Source organism: Brachyistius frenatus, unplaced genomic scaffold (assembly GCF_029030835.1).
Source record: "Brachyistius frenatus isolate BFR_SWC_R1_liver_20210118 unplaced genomic scaffold, ASM2903083v1 Contig_26, whole genome shotgun sequence".
NCBI classification, from domain to species: domain Eukaryota; kingdom Metazoa; phylum Chordata; class Actinopteri; family Embiotocidae; genus Brachyistius; species Brachyistius frenatus.
In genome coordinates this window covers 4,709,362-4,725,541 of record NW_027210625.1, presented here as the reverse complement: position 1 = coordinate 4,725,541, position 16,180 = coordinate 4,709,362, and the positions used below count along the sequence as shown (strand labels likewise).

General features: G+C 42.1%; 3 protein-coding genes across 22 annotated transcripts in view; 2 read left to right on the top strand and 1 right to left on the bottom strand.

The window, feature by feature from the left end:
• The first annotated feature begins 55 nt into the window (after positions 1-55).
• On the top strand, positions 56-4,655 carry LOC138620831 (FUN14 domain-containing protein 1). 3 transcript variants are annotated; one of them, XM_069698405.1, is made up of 5 exons: positions 56-658; positions 1,090-1,255; positions 1,770-1,845; positions 2,795-2,929; positions 3,309-4,655. In XM_069698405.1, exons 1-5 carry the CDS (start codon positions 634-636, stop codon positions 3,384-3,386), a joined length of 480 nt encoding a protein of 159 aa, XP_069554506.1. In that variant the 5' UTR covers positions 56-633; the 3' UTR covers positions 3,387-4,655. The 3 variants fall into 3 exon arrangements, with proteins under 3 accessions (XP_069554506.1, XP_069554507.1, XP_069554504.1); XM_069698406.1 differs by having other exon boundaries at positions 1,087-1,255; positions 2,795-2,923; XM_069698403.1 differs by having other exon boundaries at positions 1,087-1,255.
• A 264-nt stretch (positions 4,656-4,919) lies between these two features.
• Positions 4,920-7,579, bottom strand: cenpl (centromere protein L). Its single transcript, XM_069698125.1, has 5 exons — positions 7,539-7,579; positions 6,597-6,771; positions 6,224-6,472; positions 5,436-6,008; positions 4,920-5,363 (listed from the first exon to the last, which is right to left on the bottom strand). The coding sequence occupies exons 1-5, from the start codon at positions 7,556-7,558 to the stop codon at positions 5,289-5,291; spliced, it is 1,092 nt and encodes a 363-aa protein (XP_069554226.1). The 5' UTR covers positions 7,559-7,579; the 3' UTR covers positions 4,920-5,288.
• A 2,562-nt stretch (positions 7,580-10,141) lies between these two features.
• The window catches only part of LOC138620828 (peripheral plasma membrane protein CASK-like), a 39,436-nt gene continuing 33,397 nt past the window's right edge, over positions 10,142-16,180 (top strand). For 13 of the 18 annotated variants that reach the window (XM_069698397.1, XM_069698389.1, XM_069698395.1 and 10 more), the window contains exon 1: positions 10,143-11,209. In XM_069698397.1, coding sequence (XP_069554498.1) covers positions 11,145-11,209 — 65 coding nt within the window. In that variant the 5' untranslated portion in view covers positions 10,143-11,144. Of the gene's footprint in view, positions 11,210-16,180 lie in introns of all 18 variants that reach the window. The other 5 variants (XM_069698396.1, XM_069698388.1, XM_069698391.1 and 2 more) reach the window with 1 other exon arrangement.

Here is a 16,180-nt window from a genome sequence, read left to right as displayed (position 1 = left end):
GCGTTTCGGCCGCGAGGATAAAGTTGTTATAATTGTGTCACCCAAGCGAACCCACGCGCCGCTCTAGCCACGCCCTCTCCTCCCTCGTCAGCCAATAGGAGCGCCCGCTTCCGACCATATGACTTCTCTGCTATATCATTCTTTTATCTTAAATATTCATATTCTCCCTGCAAGCCTCTTATTTTTTATTTTTTTTTATATACCACGACTCTCCCCGGGAGCATATCGAACCATATATATATATATATTTTCAACATGTCTCTCATAATCCTCAGCGAGTGCTTATTTTTCTTGACAAATTTAATGAGTTCCTCACAGTTTAAATGTTAAGCCTGTAATAAAACAAGCATATTGAGACTTGGGTTGTCGTTTTCTCTTGGAGTCACTGCAATGCATCATTCCTTCCCAGCCTTTTCACCACATGCAACGTCTTTTGCATGTGCAATGCAAAATTTTTTTTTACGTAACCTTCCCCACATGCAGAAAAAGTTGCAGCATTTTAGCAATAAAAGTTGCTAAATTGCTGAACCTAATCAAGTGAGATGAAAGCATTTTACTGACGTGGCAAAGCATCATAAAGTAGGCGTGGCTTAGTATTGTCAACATCCTGGTGACATAACTAGTTTCTCCAAAATGGCGACGGCGGACCAGAGAGAAGGTGAGTGGATTTGTTTGTTAGAAATACCGGCGTTATTACCATAATTAACAGGTCAATTAACATTTTTTTTTTGAACAGCGACACTGGCATTGGGGTATGACCTTTCGTTTCGATGCTTATAGGATTCTGAAAATGGGGTGTAGGTGTGCACGACGTTGGATTGGGAGCCATTTGACGTTAGCCTGCTAATATTAGCATCCCAACTGATTTACATGGAATAAACAGCTAAGAGCTGAGTTGCCTTGATTGTGAGGCTGGTTTGAAGAGTCGCTGAACGGTGGGGTTTTTTTTTTGGGGGGGGGGTTCATTAAATGAAATGGCGGGTGACATCAGTGACGGGAAAAGAAGAGGTTAGACGAGGTTTGGTGTTTATATGTTGTATTACACGCTGTTCAACTTTTATGTTTTTTTTTCCTCCTGTGTCGCAGCAGGTCCGGAAGACCCGGAGAGTGAGGATGAGGTGTATGAGGTCGTGGACCTCACAGAGTATGCCCGGAGGCACCAGTGGTGGAGTCTGGTGTTTGGGAGCAACTCCGGCCCGATTGCTGAGAAGTATTCGGTGGCTACTCAGCTCATGATGGGAGGGGTGACCGGATGGTAAGGGCACATATGTACATATAACCTATTCTGCTCTTTTGACATCAGAGTCTTCATTCAGTCGCGATTTATACCCTGTGAAGAGGAGAACATACTGCTTAGTAGACCTGCCATTGACAAAGCTAAATAAGTTGTGATCGCATGTGCTGCAGGGCTGCAAATTACGTTTAATTTTGTTGTCAAATTATCTGTCTGTGATCGAGTAACTGTTTGGTCTTTAAAGCCCAAAGTGCAGCAAAAAAAAAAAAAAAAAAAAGACAGATTTTCATTTTATCATCGTGAAGAACTGAAGGAACCAGAAATATTCACATTCAGTCCCTCGATTCAGAGAATTTTAACATTTAAATATCTTGAAAGTATTGATCGATTGATGAACTGGTTGGCAATTAATTTTCTGTCAACTGATCGTTTAATTGTTGCAGCGCTGATATGATCTGTAATTAAATCATAGTACCTATGTAGTTCAGCATCTGCTTTAGTCATTTAAGGAAACAATTCACCCTTTCTGTCACAGGTGTGCAGGTTACGTGTTCCAGAGAGTCGGGAAGATAGCAGCGACTGCTGTCGGTGGAGGCTTCCTTCTTTTACAGGTCAGAACACCATAACATTGTGTTTTTGAAACCTTGTCTACATCTACATTGTCTCAAAGGGATAAAGAAGTGCATCCTTTGTACGAATGCCATTTTGCCAACTTCATTGACAACTGAAGATGCCAGCTGCACAGCATGCTGCTGAGCTCTCTGCAGCAGAAAGACGAGCATTGTGTGTCAGCTGGTGCTTCATGGACACACGCCATCTGGGTACTTATGGGGCATTGCAATCCTAATAGTGTTTTGTTCTGTCTCTTAAATGCACTTTCATTTTTATTTTGCAAGTTGATTCAAACAAAGACAGCCGGATAAGTTGATTCACAGGCTGAACACATAAAATAGCTCCATAGGTGGTGAGCAATTAGGAAATTTGCCAAGAACAGTGAAGAGGCATTGTTTTCATGGTTCAGTCTTGTTGTTACAGATGTTGAAGAAGGACTGATTTTCAATTATTACATTTATTTATGCAGTTTGAGTGTCACAATTTATTTAATGTCACTCTGAGATGAAAATTTATGTGGTTTAATTATCCATTTCAGATGTTTTCTCATTGAGGTTAGGAAAAACAAAACACCTTCCTAAGCTAAAAGTCTCCTAAATCCTCATTTATACATTTTGATGTTAGCTGCTGCTGCATCATATCTCATTCTTTTCAATTTAGAACATGTGACCTGCAGAGTTAGACACCAGGAGTTACTCAAAGAGGACAATAGCCTTCTAGAATTGTCTGTGGCTTTTAATGAAATAGCTGATAGGCCAGGGGACATAATAAACCACCAGACTGTATTGCAATATATAACACAGACAATATATTATACAAGACCAGGTTAAAAGGGTTTCTTATTACTGCAAAAATATTGTGATACAATTAATATGGCGTGTCAGAGGGCTATTCCGAACAAAGATTTCCAATATTAAATCCAAATCATTTCTGACTTTGTTCCTCCAGATAGCCAATCACAGCGGCTACGTGCAGGTGGACTGGAAGAAGGTGGAGAAAGATGTGAACAAAGCCAAGAAGCACCTAAAGAAAAAAGCAAACAAAGCAGCACCTGAAATACACACATTCATTGAGGAGGTAAAGGTATCTGTAACAAAGCTTGCTCTTTCTTTCATGCTTTTGGCTTTTTCTAATTGAATTCTGCTCAAGCTAAATCACATCTTCCTGAAATGCATTGTTCCTTTGTGCTATGAAAAAAAGCAGAACCCACAACACCTTTCCTGACATGTAATGAATGTTTTTTTTCTTTGTATGTTGTTTGGGTGGGGAGGTTTATTTCTTTATCCACAAAACAGCAATGCCCCCTCGTGGACTGAGTATGATACTACATCCAGTAGCTGTGACAGTATGCTTAAAGAGATGGTAGATACATTTGACAGTGTAGGAAGTACTTTAAACACCTGTTCATTGGTTTTAATGTTGAATCAACTGACTCCCCGTCTTGTCCTTCACTCCCACGTAGGCCACAGATTTTATAAAGAAGAACATCGTCCTGTCCAGCGGATTCGTCGGCGGCTTCTTTCTAGGATTGGCCTCCTGAAGCTGCTGCACACACTTTACATACTGTGAATCCTATCACTACATAGGTCACTTTCCTCCCCATTGTTTACCTCTCGGGCCCCATGTGTCTTATTGATTCATCTCTTAACGGGGGCCGGGTTTATATTGAACATTTAAAGCATGATCTGTTGTGACAGTGGTATTAACATTGTTCTATTCCCGCCCTGGTTTTAAGAAGTCCTCGCTAACTCTTTCCAATCAAGTGCACATTCTGGAGAGTGTGTGTGTGCGTGTGGTGGTTCAGTAGACTTGTGGGGTGCTTGGATTGTACTGTGAAGAACTTTTCTGCGGGACCGACGTGGATCTTTTTTTTTTTTTCTCCAGACTGCTGAATATGTCAAGCTGCCACAAACTAGCACAGATTCCTTCTTTGCTTTTTCAAAGTCGAGATCGTCCCAAGTGTTTGCCGGGTGGATTCTGATCGCGGAGGCAGGCTGGCATGTGTGGGCGCCATTGTAAATATATAGCCAACCCCCTTTTCAAAGCTGTAAATACACACACGAGAGTAAATATTATATAAACGCAGCAGAGTGGGAAGCTAACGCCAACCCCCAGTCTAGTGCCTAGAGGTATTTTTTTACAGATCTGTGAAGTTTTGTCAGGTTATAAAGTGTGGAAGCAAACACAACTTTTTAAAGTTAGTGGCACTGGCTGGGGGAAAGAAAAAAGTTTCCACTCTGAGCAGGAGACCTAATTGATGTACAACACGTCATTTTGAGCAAGTTAAATCTACGTATACAAACCATAAAGAATATTAAATACAAAATTCCATAATCCCCAGCTCCTTTATGCCCTTTAATGACAGGATGAGCATCTGCTGTACCCCAATTACCACCGTTACAAGCTACACACCAAAAGTAACAGCAGTTCGCTCATTGAAGAGCAGAACAGAGCAGTGATTGGGACTCCTACACCTTCATTGTCTTTATTGTGCATTTAATAGTGTCAGTGTAGCAATAACAAAACGGCGATGCTGCCGAGTCATGCGTCTTTATCGAGAAGGACATCCGCTCACAGGAGTCCAGTTAAGGTCATCACAAGTTGCTTACTGTATTTTTTTCTGCCTTTATTTTTATTTTACTAGTGCAATATACAGAAATATTTCAGATGTGCATTTTTGTTACATCTCCAGCTGGTGTTTTGTATGCTTTTATTTAATATTATTTTGATAACCATATTTGAGTTCTGTGATTTTGGTTTAATGTCTTTTGAAATAAAATTGCCTGATTTTGTTTTAACAGAAAAATAATATTGTTTTTTTTAGGAAAGAATAATTTGGGATTAGTGGGAGGGAGGGTTGGGGACTCGAAGAATATATTTTCAAGTTCTACGCAATTAGAATTTAAGAGGTCTCCTCTCAAACTGAGTTGGTTTAATGGTCTTGCCAAATATTTTGATGTTTGAACTATTGGTCAAAGCATCTCAAAGACATAAACTAAGGTTGTGGTGGGAACTTTTCAAAACCAAACAGATCAAAGAATCAACTGCAGCAACAGAGCTTATTTTTAAACTTTTATTTACAACCATAAATGACAAAATCTGTATACAAAGAGCTGAACGTTAACATAAATAGAAAGTATTTACAATAGCAGGAAGGACCTAAGCATGGTAAAATAGACATACTAGGATTTCTCCCTCTCCAATACTCATAATACTACCAATTGTGAGCACACCTCCCAGATTGCATTGCCGTAGAGGCCCTGATGTATAACATGAAAATTCAACTTTGTGGTGTTTTCATGAAAGGTGGTTTAATAATCTTTCTTTGTTTATTCAAAAAAAGACACACATCAGGTCTTTCAAGGCAGTAACTGTTTTTGCAAATCAAAGCTGATTTTGCAATATTGCATTTTCTGTTAATAAGAAGTCTTTTCTGTCACACTCAGATGGGCATTTTGAGGAGGGCGCACTCTGTGAGCAGCGTCAGGGTGGTGATCATGTATCTGCTGCTGGAGATCTGAAACAAAAGGTAAAATATTAGTAACACATAATTTCCATTTTGCTAAGACATGAGCAGAGCTGTCAGTACCTTGATCTTGCCGGTGGACTTGGCTGATCCCAGAGCTGTGGAGACCTGGTTCAGGCTTCCTGCGGACAGGTCCAGTCTGAAGTGTCTGTAGAAGTGGCTCTTTAGCGCCTGCATGAATCTCGTCACCTCCTCGATGTCGATGCTACTTGCATCCTCTTCTCCCGCACTCCTCTCCAGCGCATCCTTTCTGACACTGCACCACAGATCCCACGCGTCCTGCGGGTTAACCGTGTAGGTGACATGTAGCGGCGGCACAGCTGGAAGACTCCAAATCATTTTGAGGTGCTGGATGTTGGACTCTGTGTGGCAGTTAGTCCATAACGCTACCAGCCATTGCAGGCTGGTCTGGTTGATTTCCAGGCGTCCGAAGCAGCAGTCGAAGTACTGCTGGAACCAGGATTTGACCGAAGAGGTGAGATTCTCAGCCCCGCTGCTGCCAAACAGAGGCAGACAGGTGAAGTCTGTCGGGAGGGAACGCAGGTATTCAGGGTTGCCGTTGACGCAAGTCAGCCAGCCGCTCCACACTGACCTCTGTGGTTCATCCTGCTTGGCAAACATTGGCTTTGATAGGATCTGTGATGGGAGAGAGAGAAGTTAGAGACTCAAACTTTCAATATTTGACAGCTAAATATAGGTTTTTAAATCAGTTCAGCTCTCTTTTAGCTCTTAAATCAATGCATTATGATATGTATAATGTGGAATATAATACTGCTTTTAAATCATTTCAAAACCAGCACCACCAGCCTGAAACCCTTCTTTTTGCCTCTACAGTCTCGTCTGTGTCTCACCTGTATGAGGACAGTCTCAGGGTCGCCGTCTGTCCCTGCCATCCCCTGCACCACAGAGAAGGAGACTTTGAAGTTGCTCTGCGATCCCTCAACTGCCAAACCTTGCTGTTTCTCTGCAGCGATAAACGCTGACAGCTGCCTGGAGTAGCTCTTGAGCTGGGTGTGTCTGAACTGATGGAGAGGAGTGACGTATGACAGCTGCCACTCCGTCTTCACCAGTAAGGCTAGGTGCTCCGGATTCACCTTCTCCTTTAACAGGGATAAAAATAACAACAACAAAAATACTATTCAAAGCCTTTCTTCACATGTAGCCGTTGATCATGCAAGTAGAGTAGAATAAAAACACAGACAGCGCTGGCCTGGTAACACTCACAGTGATATTATGTGACTTAGGAGCTCTTCTGCTCGTGTTGAGTCTCCTTGCTGTCAATGCTGGAGTGACGCCGAGCCTGGAAGCAGCACCTAAGCAGCTGCGGTATGACTGTCGGTAGCTCTTACTTTTACTCCTCCTCTGGACAACAACACTGTTGGACGGAGTCTTTGGTGCACTGAAAAACCACACACGGGTAATAACATCAGTTAGTCAAAAGAACAGGCTGACATATTGTCCTGTTCTTACATGACCAAATTACACCCTTTAAAGAAAACAAGGTGTACTTTACTTCCTCATTATATACACACATACTACATATGTATTGTGTTATAGTCACTTCAATCCCAAAGGGGGTGAATAGTGGCCACTCAAAATTTGGGGTGTATTATTATAAGTATTACTAAGATCCTTTGGTCCCACTTAAAACGGTACACAGACCCAAACTAAGCGAAGAGGCTACTGCTAACACAACAAAGACAAACCACTGTCCCAATACTACACGTGCACTCGACAAAGACCAGTAGTGAATAAATAAATAAAAAAACAGCTCCATGGCGCCTTCCGTTTGTTTTATTTTGGAGGAGGATCATTGTGAGAACGGGAGGAAAAGGGATGGGAAATTTCGATTTACTACAGTGCTCCCTTGAGTATAGGACAATAGCCGAATTGAAAACGGGGAGCCAAAACATGGAAAGATATCTTGTGCAGCATTATATCAGAATCGCCAATTTAATGCAAAGCAATGTAACGTTAAATTAAATGATTACTGAATGCGATTTGGCCAAATAATCTTTTCATACGGAAGAGCACGACAACTGTCGGTGGGAGAGGAGCCGTAATGCACTGTTGGCAAAATAGTTATGCTTTTATTGTAATAAAGAAAAACACAATGTAGAAAATAGGATCTTTGACATGAAATAACGAGTTAAGTTTGAGTTTTACCTGCAACTTGGTCGCTCCATGTCTGGCGTACCGACCGAAGCTGAAAGAAACCGGAAACAAATTTGAACATCGCGCTTTCCCAGCAGCCTGCGCGGTTAGATCCAGCCAATCACAGCAAGCCAAACAGGATTAGGGCCTTTTTTTTCTTCACAACAATTATTTTTCACAATAAAATAAGGTTTAAGACCATAGAAAACGTGGCAACTTTTGAAAATTGGCAAATTGATTTAAATTTTTTTACAAAATTAAGTTTAAAAAGAGAAAGGAAGGGAAAGAATACTCAATAAAATATAAAGACAATGCATCAAATGATGACTATAAAATGTATAACCTCACTTTATTATAAATTCAATGTAATACAATGTATACATTTTATATAACAAACAAACACCACAAATAAAACCAATGTATGATTTATGAAATACTATTTAATCCATTGCATTTTATGCATCTTTGACCTTGTACATACCTTATGGTGAAACTAATCAATCCTTTGTATAATTAGTGAATCCTTTTGTGTCTTCTTGGGATGTTACTGCAACCACTTTAGATTATAGGCTCCCTCAATGTCAAAGAACAGAGAAGGAGCTGTTCCGTGCCAGATTAACATTGCATTTAAGAATTAAGACTGTTTTTGTTGTTAAGACTATTAAGGATTAGGTTTAGGAGTCGTTATCATAAGAAGTGAGGTTAGGTGTATCGTGCTTGTGTTTATTGGTTCGTGTAAATCACCGGGGAATAATTGTATGTCAGTGCAACCCACTCCAAAGTGACAAAAACAAAAGTGTGTGTGTGTATGGGTGTGTGTCATTTTTCACTAGCTGCCAGTTTCACATGCACCCACCAAAACCATTCCCCTCCCTGTTACCATGGAAACAGTGCTCTTTTCATTTTTTTTCTATCCATGTACGATGCTTTTATACATGCTTTTGATTTTCACCAACCCCCCCTTGATACTTGCATCTACATATATTGCCAAAGTCTCACATTTGCTGTAACCGTACATTTGTTTGAGCTTCTGTGTATGTGTATGCATGTGTGTGTGTGTGTGTGTGTGTGTGTGTGTTGCAAATAACTGTGTATTGAATGGAGGGCTATTCAAGAGCAGATATAATGATGACCACATCAACAGCCAATCCGGTGATCAGTAGCTGCTGGTGGGCTTCCACCAATGGGAGAGGCTAGCAGATGATGTGCAGGGAGAAGGGATGCAGCGCCATGGAAACTGCAGAGGGTACCCGAAGAGAACAGCGCCCTCTAGTGGCACCAGATCTCTGTTTGACCCCATCTGCTTCAGAGAACTTATGTCTGGTAGGTTTTTAACTGTCTCCCAGCTCTTTTTTTCTGGTTACTTTAAAACATTTTGTGAGATCATTTTTGTCTCTGATCAGCACCATAGATAAGCTTGGCTTGATCTGTCGTCAATATCCAACTTTATTTTATTTGAACATAGGACAACCACCGGGCAGAGCTTTCAATTAAAGGACATTTCACTTTGCTTGGCCAAACAAAATAACAGTCACATATAGTCAAAATTATTTTTCACGTTATTATAAGAAAATGTTGTTTTATTAAAAAAAACAAAAACAAAAAAAAAAACTCTTTTATTGGTGCAAATTGATATTAGTCTTACAAAATAAAATTCCAAATGTATGTTTGCATGTAGTGGTAGGAATATGAACTGCTGAATTCTGAGTAATGCTTACAGAAAACTGAACGCTGAATGGAAATAGTACAGTTTATTATTAAAGACAAAGGGAGTGAAAATGGATTGGATTTAGACCATCGTTTTATTATAAAGTTATGTTATATTTTGTCTTGTTCTACATTAAAATCTTAGTTGGATCTTCACAATGATTTATTTAATTTTTCTGTCATTTTGTGCTGAAATGTAACGTACTTCCCTGGAGGACATTCAAAATGGAGCAAAACGACTCCTGCCATCACCTCTAGGGGGCGTCACTAGCACACCGCCGCTCGTCTTCCCACACCTGAGGAAACTCCACCTGCTTTCTGTGCACCTGCCACCTGCACCGCAGGACCTCGTGCACCTGCAAAAAGATTACACGAAAGCAAATGGGGCTTAATCCCAACATTAGTACGCGCTAATCTTCTCTAACGCGGTTCTCCAGAGTGTTTTTGCATAATGTTATCCATTTCAAGCCAGAAAAGCTTTAGATTTGCTAGATACTCTTTACAAATTCCGCCGGGCAGAGTTTGACACGCACACCTGTGCCACTGTCTGCTTTGTCATCATCACATTGTTGAAATAATCTCGACTCTGAACTGTCCATAATCTAGCTCAGGAACCTCCCTAAAGACCCATGGGAATTTGGGAACCACTGAAGATTGCAGTCTCCCCTCCTTATATATCCTCGCTGCAAAATGCACCGGTCTGTTTGGCTGTCTGTCCATATGTAGGAAATAAGTTATGACTGACAGGAGGAGGTAATTTGGGGAGGAATAAAGTGCATGTTAAAATGATGGAGATAAGAAGAGGGGGGGGGGGGGAAGGCTGACGTAAGGTGATGAGGTTTGCACGGTCGACGCCTGCGCGGGATGCACTGGATGCAACCGTTGGAGGAGATTAGGAAACTGCGCCCGTGCTTTGGAGCCCCACCGGACGCCATCTTGGCTCAAAACGACGGTAAAACTACCAATCCGAGCCCGCCGCCGTACCTGGCCATTCCGGCTCCGGCCGGGATCAGTTTCCTGGACGGTAGAGGGAGGAGCCTGGCGTTTCTGGAAGTCGGAGAAAACAGCCAGTCAAAGGCAGCCAGCATCCGAGAGGCGGCGTGAAGAACCGGAGCGGCGGCGGACGAAAGGCTCGGCGGTGGCAGGATTATTACGGTGTAACACCGGTACCGTCGAGCGCAGACGGCGTTACGCGGTGGATCGTTTTGTGGACATAAACGTGAAGGTTCTTCCATCCGGGAAGCTGAAGAAGCCACATTAGGTTTTTATTTATTTATTTATTTATTTATTTTCCGGTGGGATAAGCCATCTGTGGTACACTTTGGGTGTGCGCGGCGCAATAACGGCGCTATCCAACCGGTGATCCCATCAGCTCGTATTCATTAACCCAGCTCGATTTTCGAGACCCCCACCCTCCTCCACCCTCCTCCTCCTCTCCTCCATAGTTATCTTGCGGCGGAAAGGATAGCATCCCGATCCGTGGTGGTGGTGGTGGTGGTGGTGTCCGTGGATGCTGCTGAGGGACCGGTGGACCCGAGGCATGCGAAGAGGGGTGTTTATCAGGAAATCTCCACGCCCCGGGGGTCTGCTCTCCGCGGTGCCCGTGTAGCTAGCTCGCTGGCTAGCCCAGCCTAACCGGGAGAGAAGGTGGGGCCGCGGAGTGACAGCCAGCTAATGTGGCTAGCCGGCTAACTGGGACTCCTGAGTGGGCCGCCTGGTTGTCTTGTCTCTTGACGTTTTGAGGGGTGGGTGGTGGGTGGTGGGGGTGTGTGGTCTAGCACAGAAGTAAAAAAAAAAAAAAAAAAAAAAAAACCTCACACACACACACACAGCAAGAAAACACGTCGCCATTGATTCCTCCACAGCCCGTGTGGGTGGGATATCTTGTGGAGAGCATCCTCGCTTACCTGCATGACCATGGCGGACGACGACGTGCTGTTCGAGGATGTGTACGAGTTGTGCGAGGTGATTGGGAAGTAAGTACTGTCACAAGTCCTGTGTTTGTTTGTTTGTTTGTTATTTTTTTTGGGGGGGGGGGTGTGTTGTGGGGGTACCCTGTCACACGCAGGTGAGCTGCGGGGAAAGTTTCACCGGGGTGGGTGAGAGGGAGGTCAGTCTTCAAAGTGAGGTGTCCGTTAACTGTGCACTTAATGGCAAAATATAAGGAGTCCCCAGGCATCGTGACCTCCACGCATGAACTGCAATTTACAAGTTAAACAAAGTTTTTTTTTTTCTGTGTAAACACACACTTAACGCCATTTAGTGCAGATGAATTGAACTCTTCTTGTGAAACAGGACACGTGGAAGAATCATCCTCTCCTTCAAAATGCTCTGCAGACAGGATTTGGCTTTTCCCAATTCCCCACCCTGTTTGAGGTGCACATATTTGCAGGCAGATTGGCCAATGTCAGTGCACAGCACGGGTCTATCGAGTTGTTAAAGCGGTGGATTCAGTGACACAAATCAGGCGATGGGCACAAGCAATGCGGTGCAAATGTTCAAAGTGCCACTGTGTGCATGTTACTTCTTCTGTTTGGTCAGACACGGGATGTGAGGCGGGAAGGCTGGCAGGCCTCAGGCTTCCAGTCAGTCCACCCTCCCCCCCCTCCCTGCAAGCTTCCCTCGCTGGAGGTCTGAGGGTCCATTAAGTTTGTTGAAGGGGAAAAAAAACAGGGACGCTCTCTCCAGACCCCTCAGGCCCTCTTCTTTATCCTGAGAGTTTGTGTTGTCTTGGTTACTAATTGATGGTTGGTCCAGGATCGCTATCTTGGAGTCCCATTAACAGATGCAAGGAGCTACGATGAGAGTCCATATATTTGAATTGTGTTATTTTAAAGTACAAATGTGTTCAGCTAGTTTATACAGGAATTACTCATTGTAACTTACAGTGATGGATCAGGACAGGGTCAAGCATCATTTCTATTATTTTTTTTCTTATTTGTGAGTTCAAAGCTGCCTCTGCTGTTGTCATACTACTTCTCAGTACCTGTACAGTCTGCATGTAGAGCTAAATACTGTATATACCTGTCATCTGCATAATCAGGATCAGACCTGTCACAACTGTAACATAATCGTTGGATTACGATTATTTTAGCTGACCACAATAATTTTGCATAATCGGTTACAATTTTTTCCATTTATTTCGATGAAAATAGAAATGTCATATTTCCATCACTATTTCCACATCGTCCTCCACTGTTTGATGTTTGAGTGGCGTAATCTCGTCTCGCTTCCTTCTTCTCCTGTGGTTTAATGGTACATGAGTGGAGAATTAGCACGACCAACTGTTTATCTCGAGGAGCTTAACTTCTCGTATTTCCACCGGATGCATTTCAATGAGCATTTATTGACATTGACATCATGGATTTAGGTGCACAGCACAACATCAAATGAATGGCTCTTCTGAGATTAGGCTTAAAATGAACACATAAAGACTAAATTGTTAGTTGTGATTATTTGTATGACAATTAATTGTCAATTCAAATTACATGATTGTGGAAGCCATAGCCAGGATATAGTTACATCTAACTGTTTGGGACTCCCTGCCTCCAGAAGCTAACACCGAATGAGTGTGTTAGTTGCAGTTGTGCAGGTATGATCACACAGTCCAGACAGCAGAACATTTGGACATGAGAAAATGATAGTCTAGGCCTAGGGTGTATTTTAGGCTTTAGTAGCAAAGAAGGATGCCACATTTATGTCACAGAAAAGAACAGAAAATCCCTCTTATCCAGCCGGTTCTTTTGTGAAACTGCAGTTGATGGATCAAGTGGGTTGAGTCCTGGTGTCTCGGGATGTGTTGCGGGAAGAGGGGTGTGTGTGTGGGGGGAGTGGGAGAGGGGGGGGGGCATTTTTCCTCAGCCATGAGGTGGGAGGGGAAGGGAGGCTGAGGCAGATCAATGGAGACAAGTGGAGTTGGGAATGTGATGGCCCTGAGGCTAAGGATATAAATAATGCCAGCAGACATTGACTGCAGCACTCTGCCGTCTCCCACTTTGTTTTTTAAACCTCGTGGTTGATTGTCGGCGCTACTGTAGGTAGTGGACAACACGGCAGACAGCTGAAACCCGAGGATGCTAATTAATTGAAATTGGAAATGGAAACGTGTTACAGCCACAGAAGACCCTCATAAAAAAACTTATTCCGTATCTGCTCCAGTTAGTGGATATTGCTCTCTCATTTTAGCCCGAGTGTGTTTTGTAACAGAAGCCAGGCCATTTTGTCAGTTTTATCTCTGCGCAAAATGGATTGAAAGCGGTATGATAATTGGGCTGCTCATTGGGTTAAGTGGATTGACAATACATTGTACATTGTCAAGGAAGGCCTCCTCCAGGCTTTCATTACTTAGTTTTTTCATGTTCTTTTTCAAGTATTCTTTTTTTTTTTTTTATCCGACTGAAACTGAGACTCATCCAACCATCAATGAAAATATTTGCAGGAGAAAGTCTTTTTAAAAACTTGGCACGGAGAGGAACGTTTCATCAACAGGGTCTGATCAGGTCACACTAATTGAAAAATACTGTAATTGCAAGTGTATGTAATGAAGTAATCCCTAATCATTTTGGAGTAATTAGTTCGTCCTTTACCTCCTGTCATATAACATTAGAGTTGCCATGGTGATCTGTGTCACATGATTGGATGAGCTTGATGCTGTTGTAAACAAGCGTGTCTCCTGCTGAACTTTGACTTAAGATCCATTCAAACTTGTACCTAAACCCTTTCATCCAGCCCGCCCCTCCTTCAGACGTCTATTGTTGTCAGAGAAGTTGTCTATTATTGTCCCTGATCGGCTTGTGTCGGAGAGAGCAGCCTGCCTGGGTGGGGTTGAGAGCACAGGGAACGTCATCACTGTCCAATAATCGTCTGCTCTAAACACGGAGTGTGTCGAGAGCCATGTTCAGCGTGATTTCTACTGAAAGACGGTTCGTAAGTTCGGAAAGTTTTTATTTCTATGACACTGTGATTGTGCCTTCTTGATTAGCTTTTTAAAGATGTAACTAGTCTCTGTGATCACTCGGGTCTCTGATTGTGTTTAAGGCATTGTGTTAATGTGCACAGAATTACCAACCCGTGCTCCTTGTCTACCAGGAACCTCTCCTTTCACTACTTTATTGTTATTATTTATGATGGAAAAATGTGAGTTTGCTTTTATTGCAGCGCTGAGAGCTCAGCAAGGTTTAACCCTCTGAATCCTGCAGCCCCGCTGACGGTTTCAAAGGACATATTTATTTTTTTTATTTTTTTTTTTAACTCCAAAATTACACCATTTATTATAGCCAGAAACTAACTGAAAAGATAGAAATTATTATCGGGTTTTCAAATTTGTGACCGCCCTTGAACCCATCCTCTGCACCGAACGCTTCTGTCTGGAAAAAATAATTATAAATCTTTGCTTAAAGAAGTGATATTTCATAAAAATCACTTCTTTTTTTTCTACACTTCTCATTTTCAACTTTGCAACCAATGAAGCGTTTGCACAATTGAGATTTTGTGAGAAAAAAAAAAAAAAAAAAAAATTCTGCTCTCCTCAGCACAACTAGGAAGTCATGAATGGCTCTGCTGAGACCAACAGTCACGTGACAAAAAGCATCAGCATATGTTCGACTGAACTGCAGGCTGGAGCTCAGAGGAGCGGATGGAGAGCAGAGAGGCTCGTGGAGGTTGTAAAAGTGTAAATAATCCAATATGATTATGATTTATTTCCAGTATAAGTAATACTTGTAGGAACTTGGAAAAATTCTGTATATATAGATTCCATCTTTGATCAATTTGTATAAAATAAATTATCAAAGATATTCAACTTAGGTTTTTTTTTTCTTATTTTATGATTTATGATATTATAACTGTTAAACTGCAGTAAAGCCATTTTTGAGTTCTCCCTACTTCTCGCCATAGTTGCGCTGTTCCCATAGAGGTGCAGGACTTGCTGGTGCAGTGAAAAATTAGCCCACAGGGAGTCAAATTGTGACGAGCACAAAAAAATAAATACATTCCACAGAAACTGCTCGGGGTTCAGAGGGTTAAGAACTGAGTAGTCAAAATGTTTGAACTTTTTGCAAGTCAGACGCCCTGATTCATCGGGGTTTATAGTTGCACGGCAACAGTCGGAGCTGCACATGTCTGCGTAGCATCGCTATAACGACACGCGTGTCTGATTTTGGCAGCTCATGCATGTGAATGTTCACTGAGCTGCCCTGTGGTTAGTCTTATTTCAATGGAGAAAGATCAGACAGGTCAGGTGTCAGTTCAACTTCTAACTTGATGAACTCGGGTGAAAGATGACACGAGCTATTGAACAGGCGAAGGAAGAAACAGCCTGCTCTTTATGTACTCATCATTTGTAGTCAACATGATGCAGTAACCACAGGCCTGTTTTTGATATTTCAGCCATAGTTGAAATGTTGACGAAGCGCTGAGACAATTTAGTGGGTTTGTGCGTGTAATGATTCTGTTTGAATAGGACTTGAGTTGTTGAGAATCGCGATTGGAGTCTCAGTGCTCTTTATTTCAGCCCTGCGGTGCTCATTAGAGCCAAGGATATTGGGAAGTGCGACTCACTCCAAACCAATGAAGTGATCAGTCCTCTGGCTTGTTCAGATTTGGATAATTAAATTTCCTGGGCCACATTTAAATCTCAAATTTTCATTGATTGTTTTATGTTTTTTAGTGGTCTAATGATCCCCAAACAGATGCAATATTTTGCATACAAATCTAATAATTCTAATAATCTGCTGCGGGGAGGTCAAATTGTTTAACCTTTATTAGCATTTGCCTTGGATTGCCTAAACGTTAAGTAATTAATGTTAAATTTGAGTTGTCACTTATCGCACGTGTTGAATAGATCCAACCAAAGACAATACTCTTACAGTAACTACAAATAGAGAAGTTTCAGGTCTTCACATGAGAGAAGGTATAACTGAAGCTGTTGGGGATTAATTTTTTTGTTG

What these genes read in the sequence shown, in the direction of transcription:
- LOC138620831 (XM_069698403.1), top strand. Translation starts at nt 634, where the DNA reads ATGGCGACGGCGGACCAGAGAGAAG. An exon ending in GACGGCGGACCAGAGAGAAG is followed by an intron (nt 659 to 1,086) that starts GTGAGTGGATTT and finishes CCTGTGTCGCAG; the next exon opens with CAGGTCCGGAAGACCCGGAG. An exon ending in CATTCATTGAGGAGGTAAAG is followed by an intron (nt 2,930 to 3,308) that starts GTATCTGTAACA and finishes ACTCCCACGTAG; the next exon opens with GCCACAGATTTTATAAAGAA.
- cenpl (XM_069698125.1), bottom strand. Translation starts at nt 7,558, where the DNA reads ATGGAGCGACCAAGTTGCAG. An exon ending in ATGGAGCGACCAAGTTGCAG is followed by an intron (nt 6,772 to 7,538) that starts GTAAAACTCAAA and finishes GTGGTTTTTCAG; the next exon opens with TGCACCAAAGACTCCGTCCA. An exon ending in CTAAGTCACATAATATCACT is followed by an intron (nt 6,473 to 6,596) that starts GTGAGTGTTACC and finishes TCCCTGTTAAAG; the next exon opens with GAGAAGGTGAATCCGGAGCA.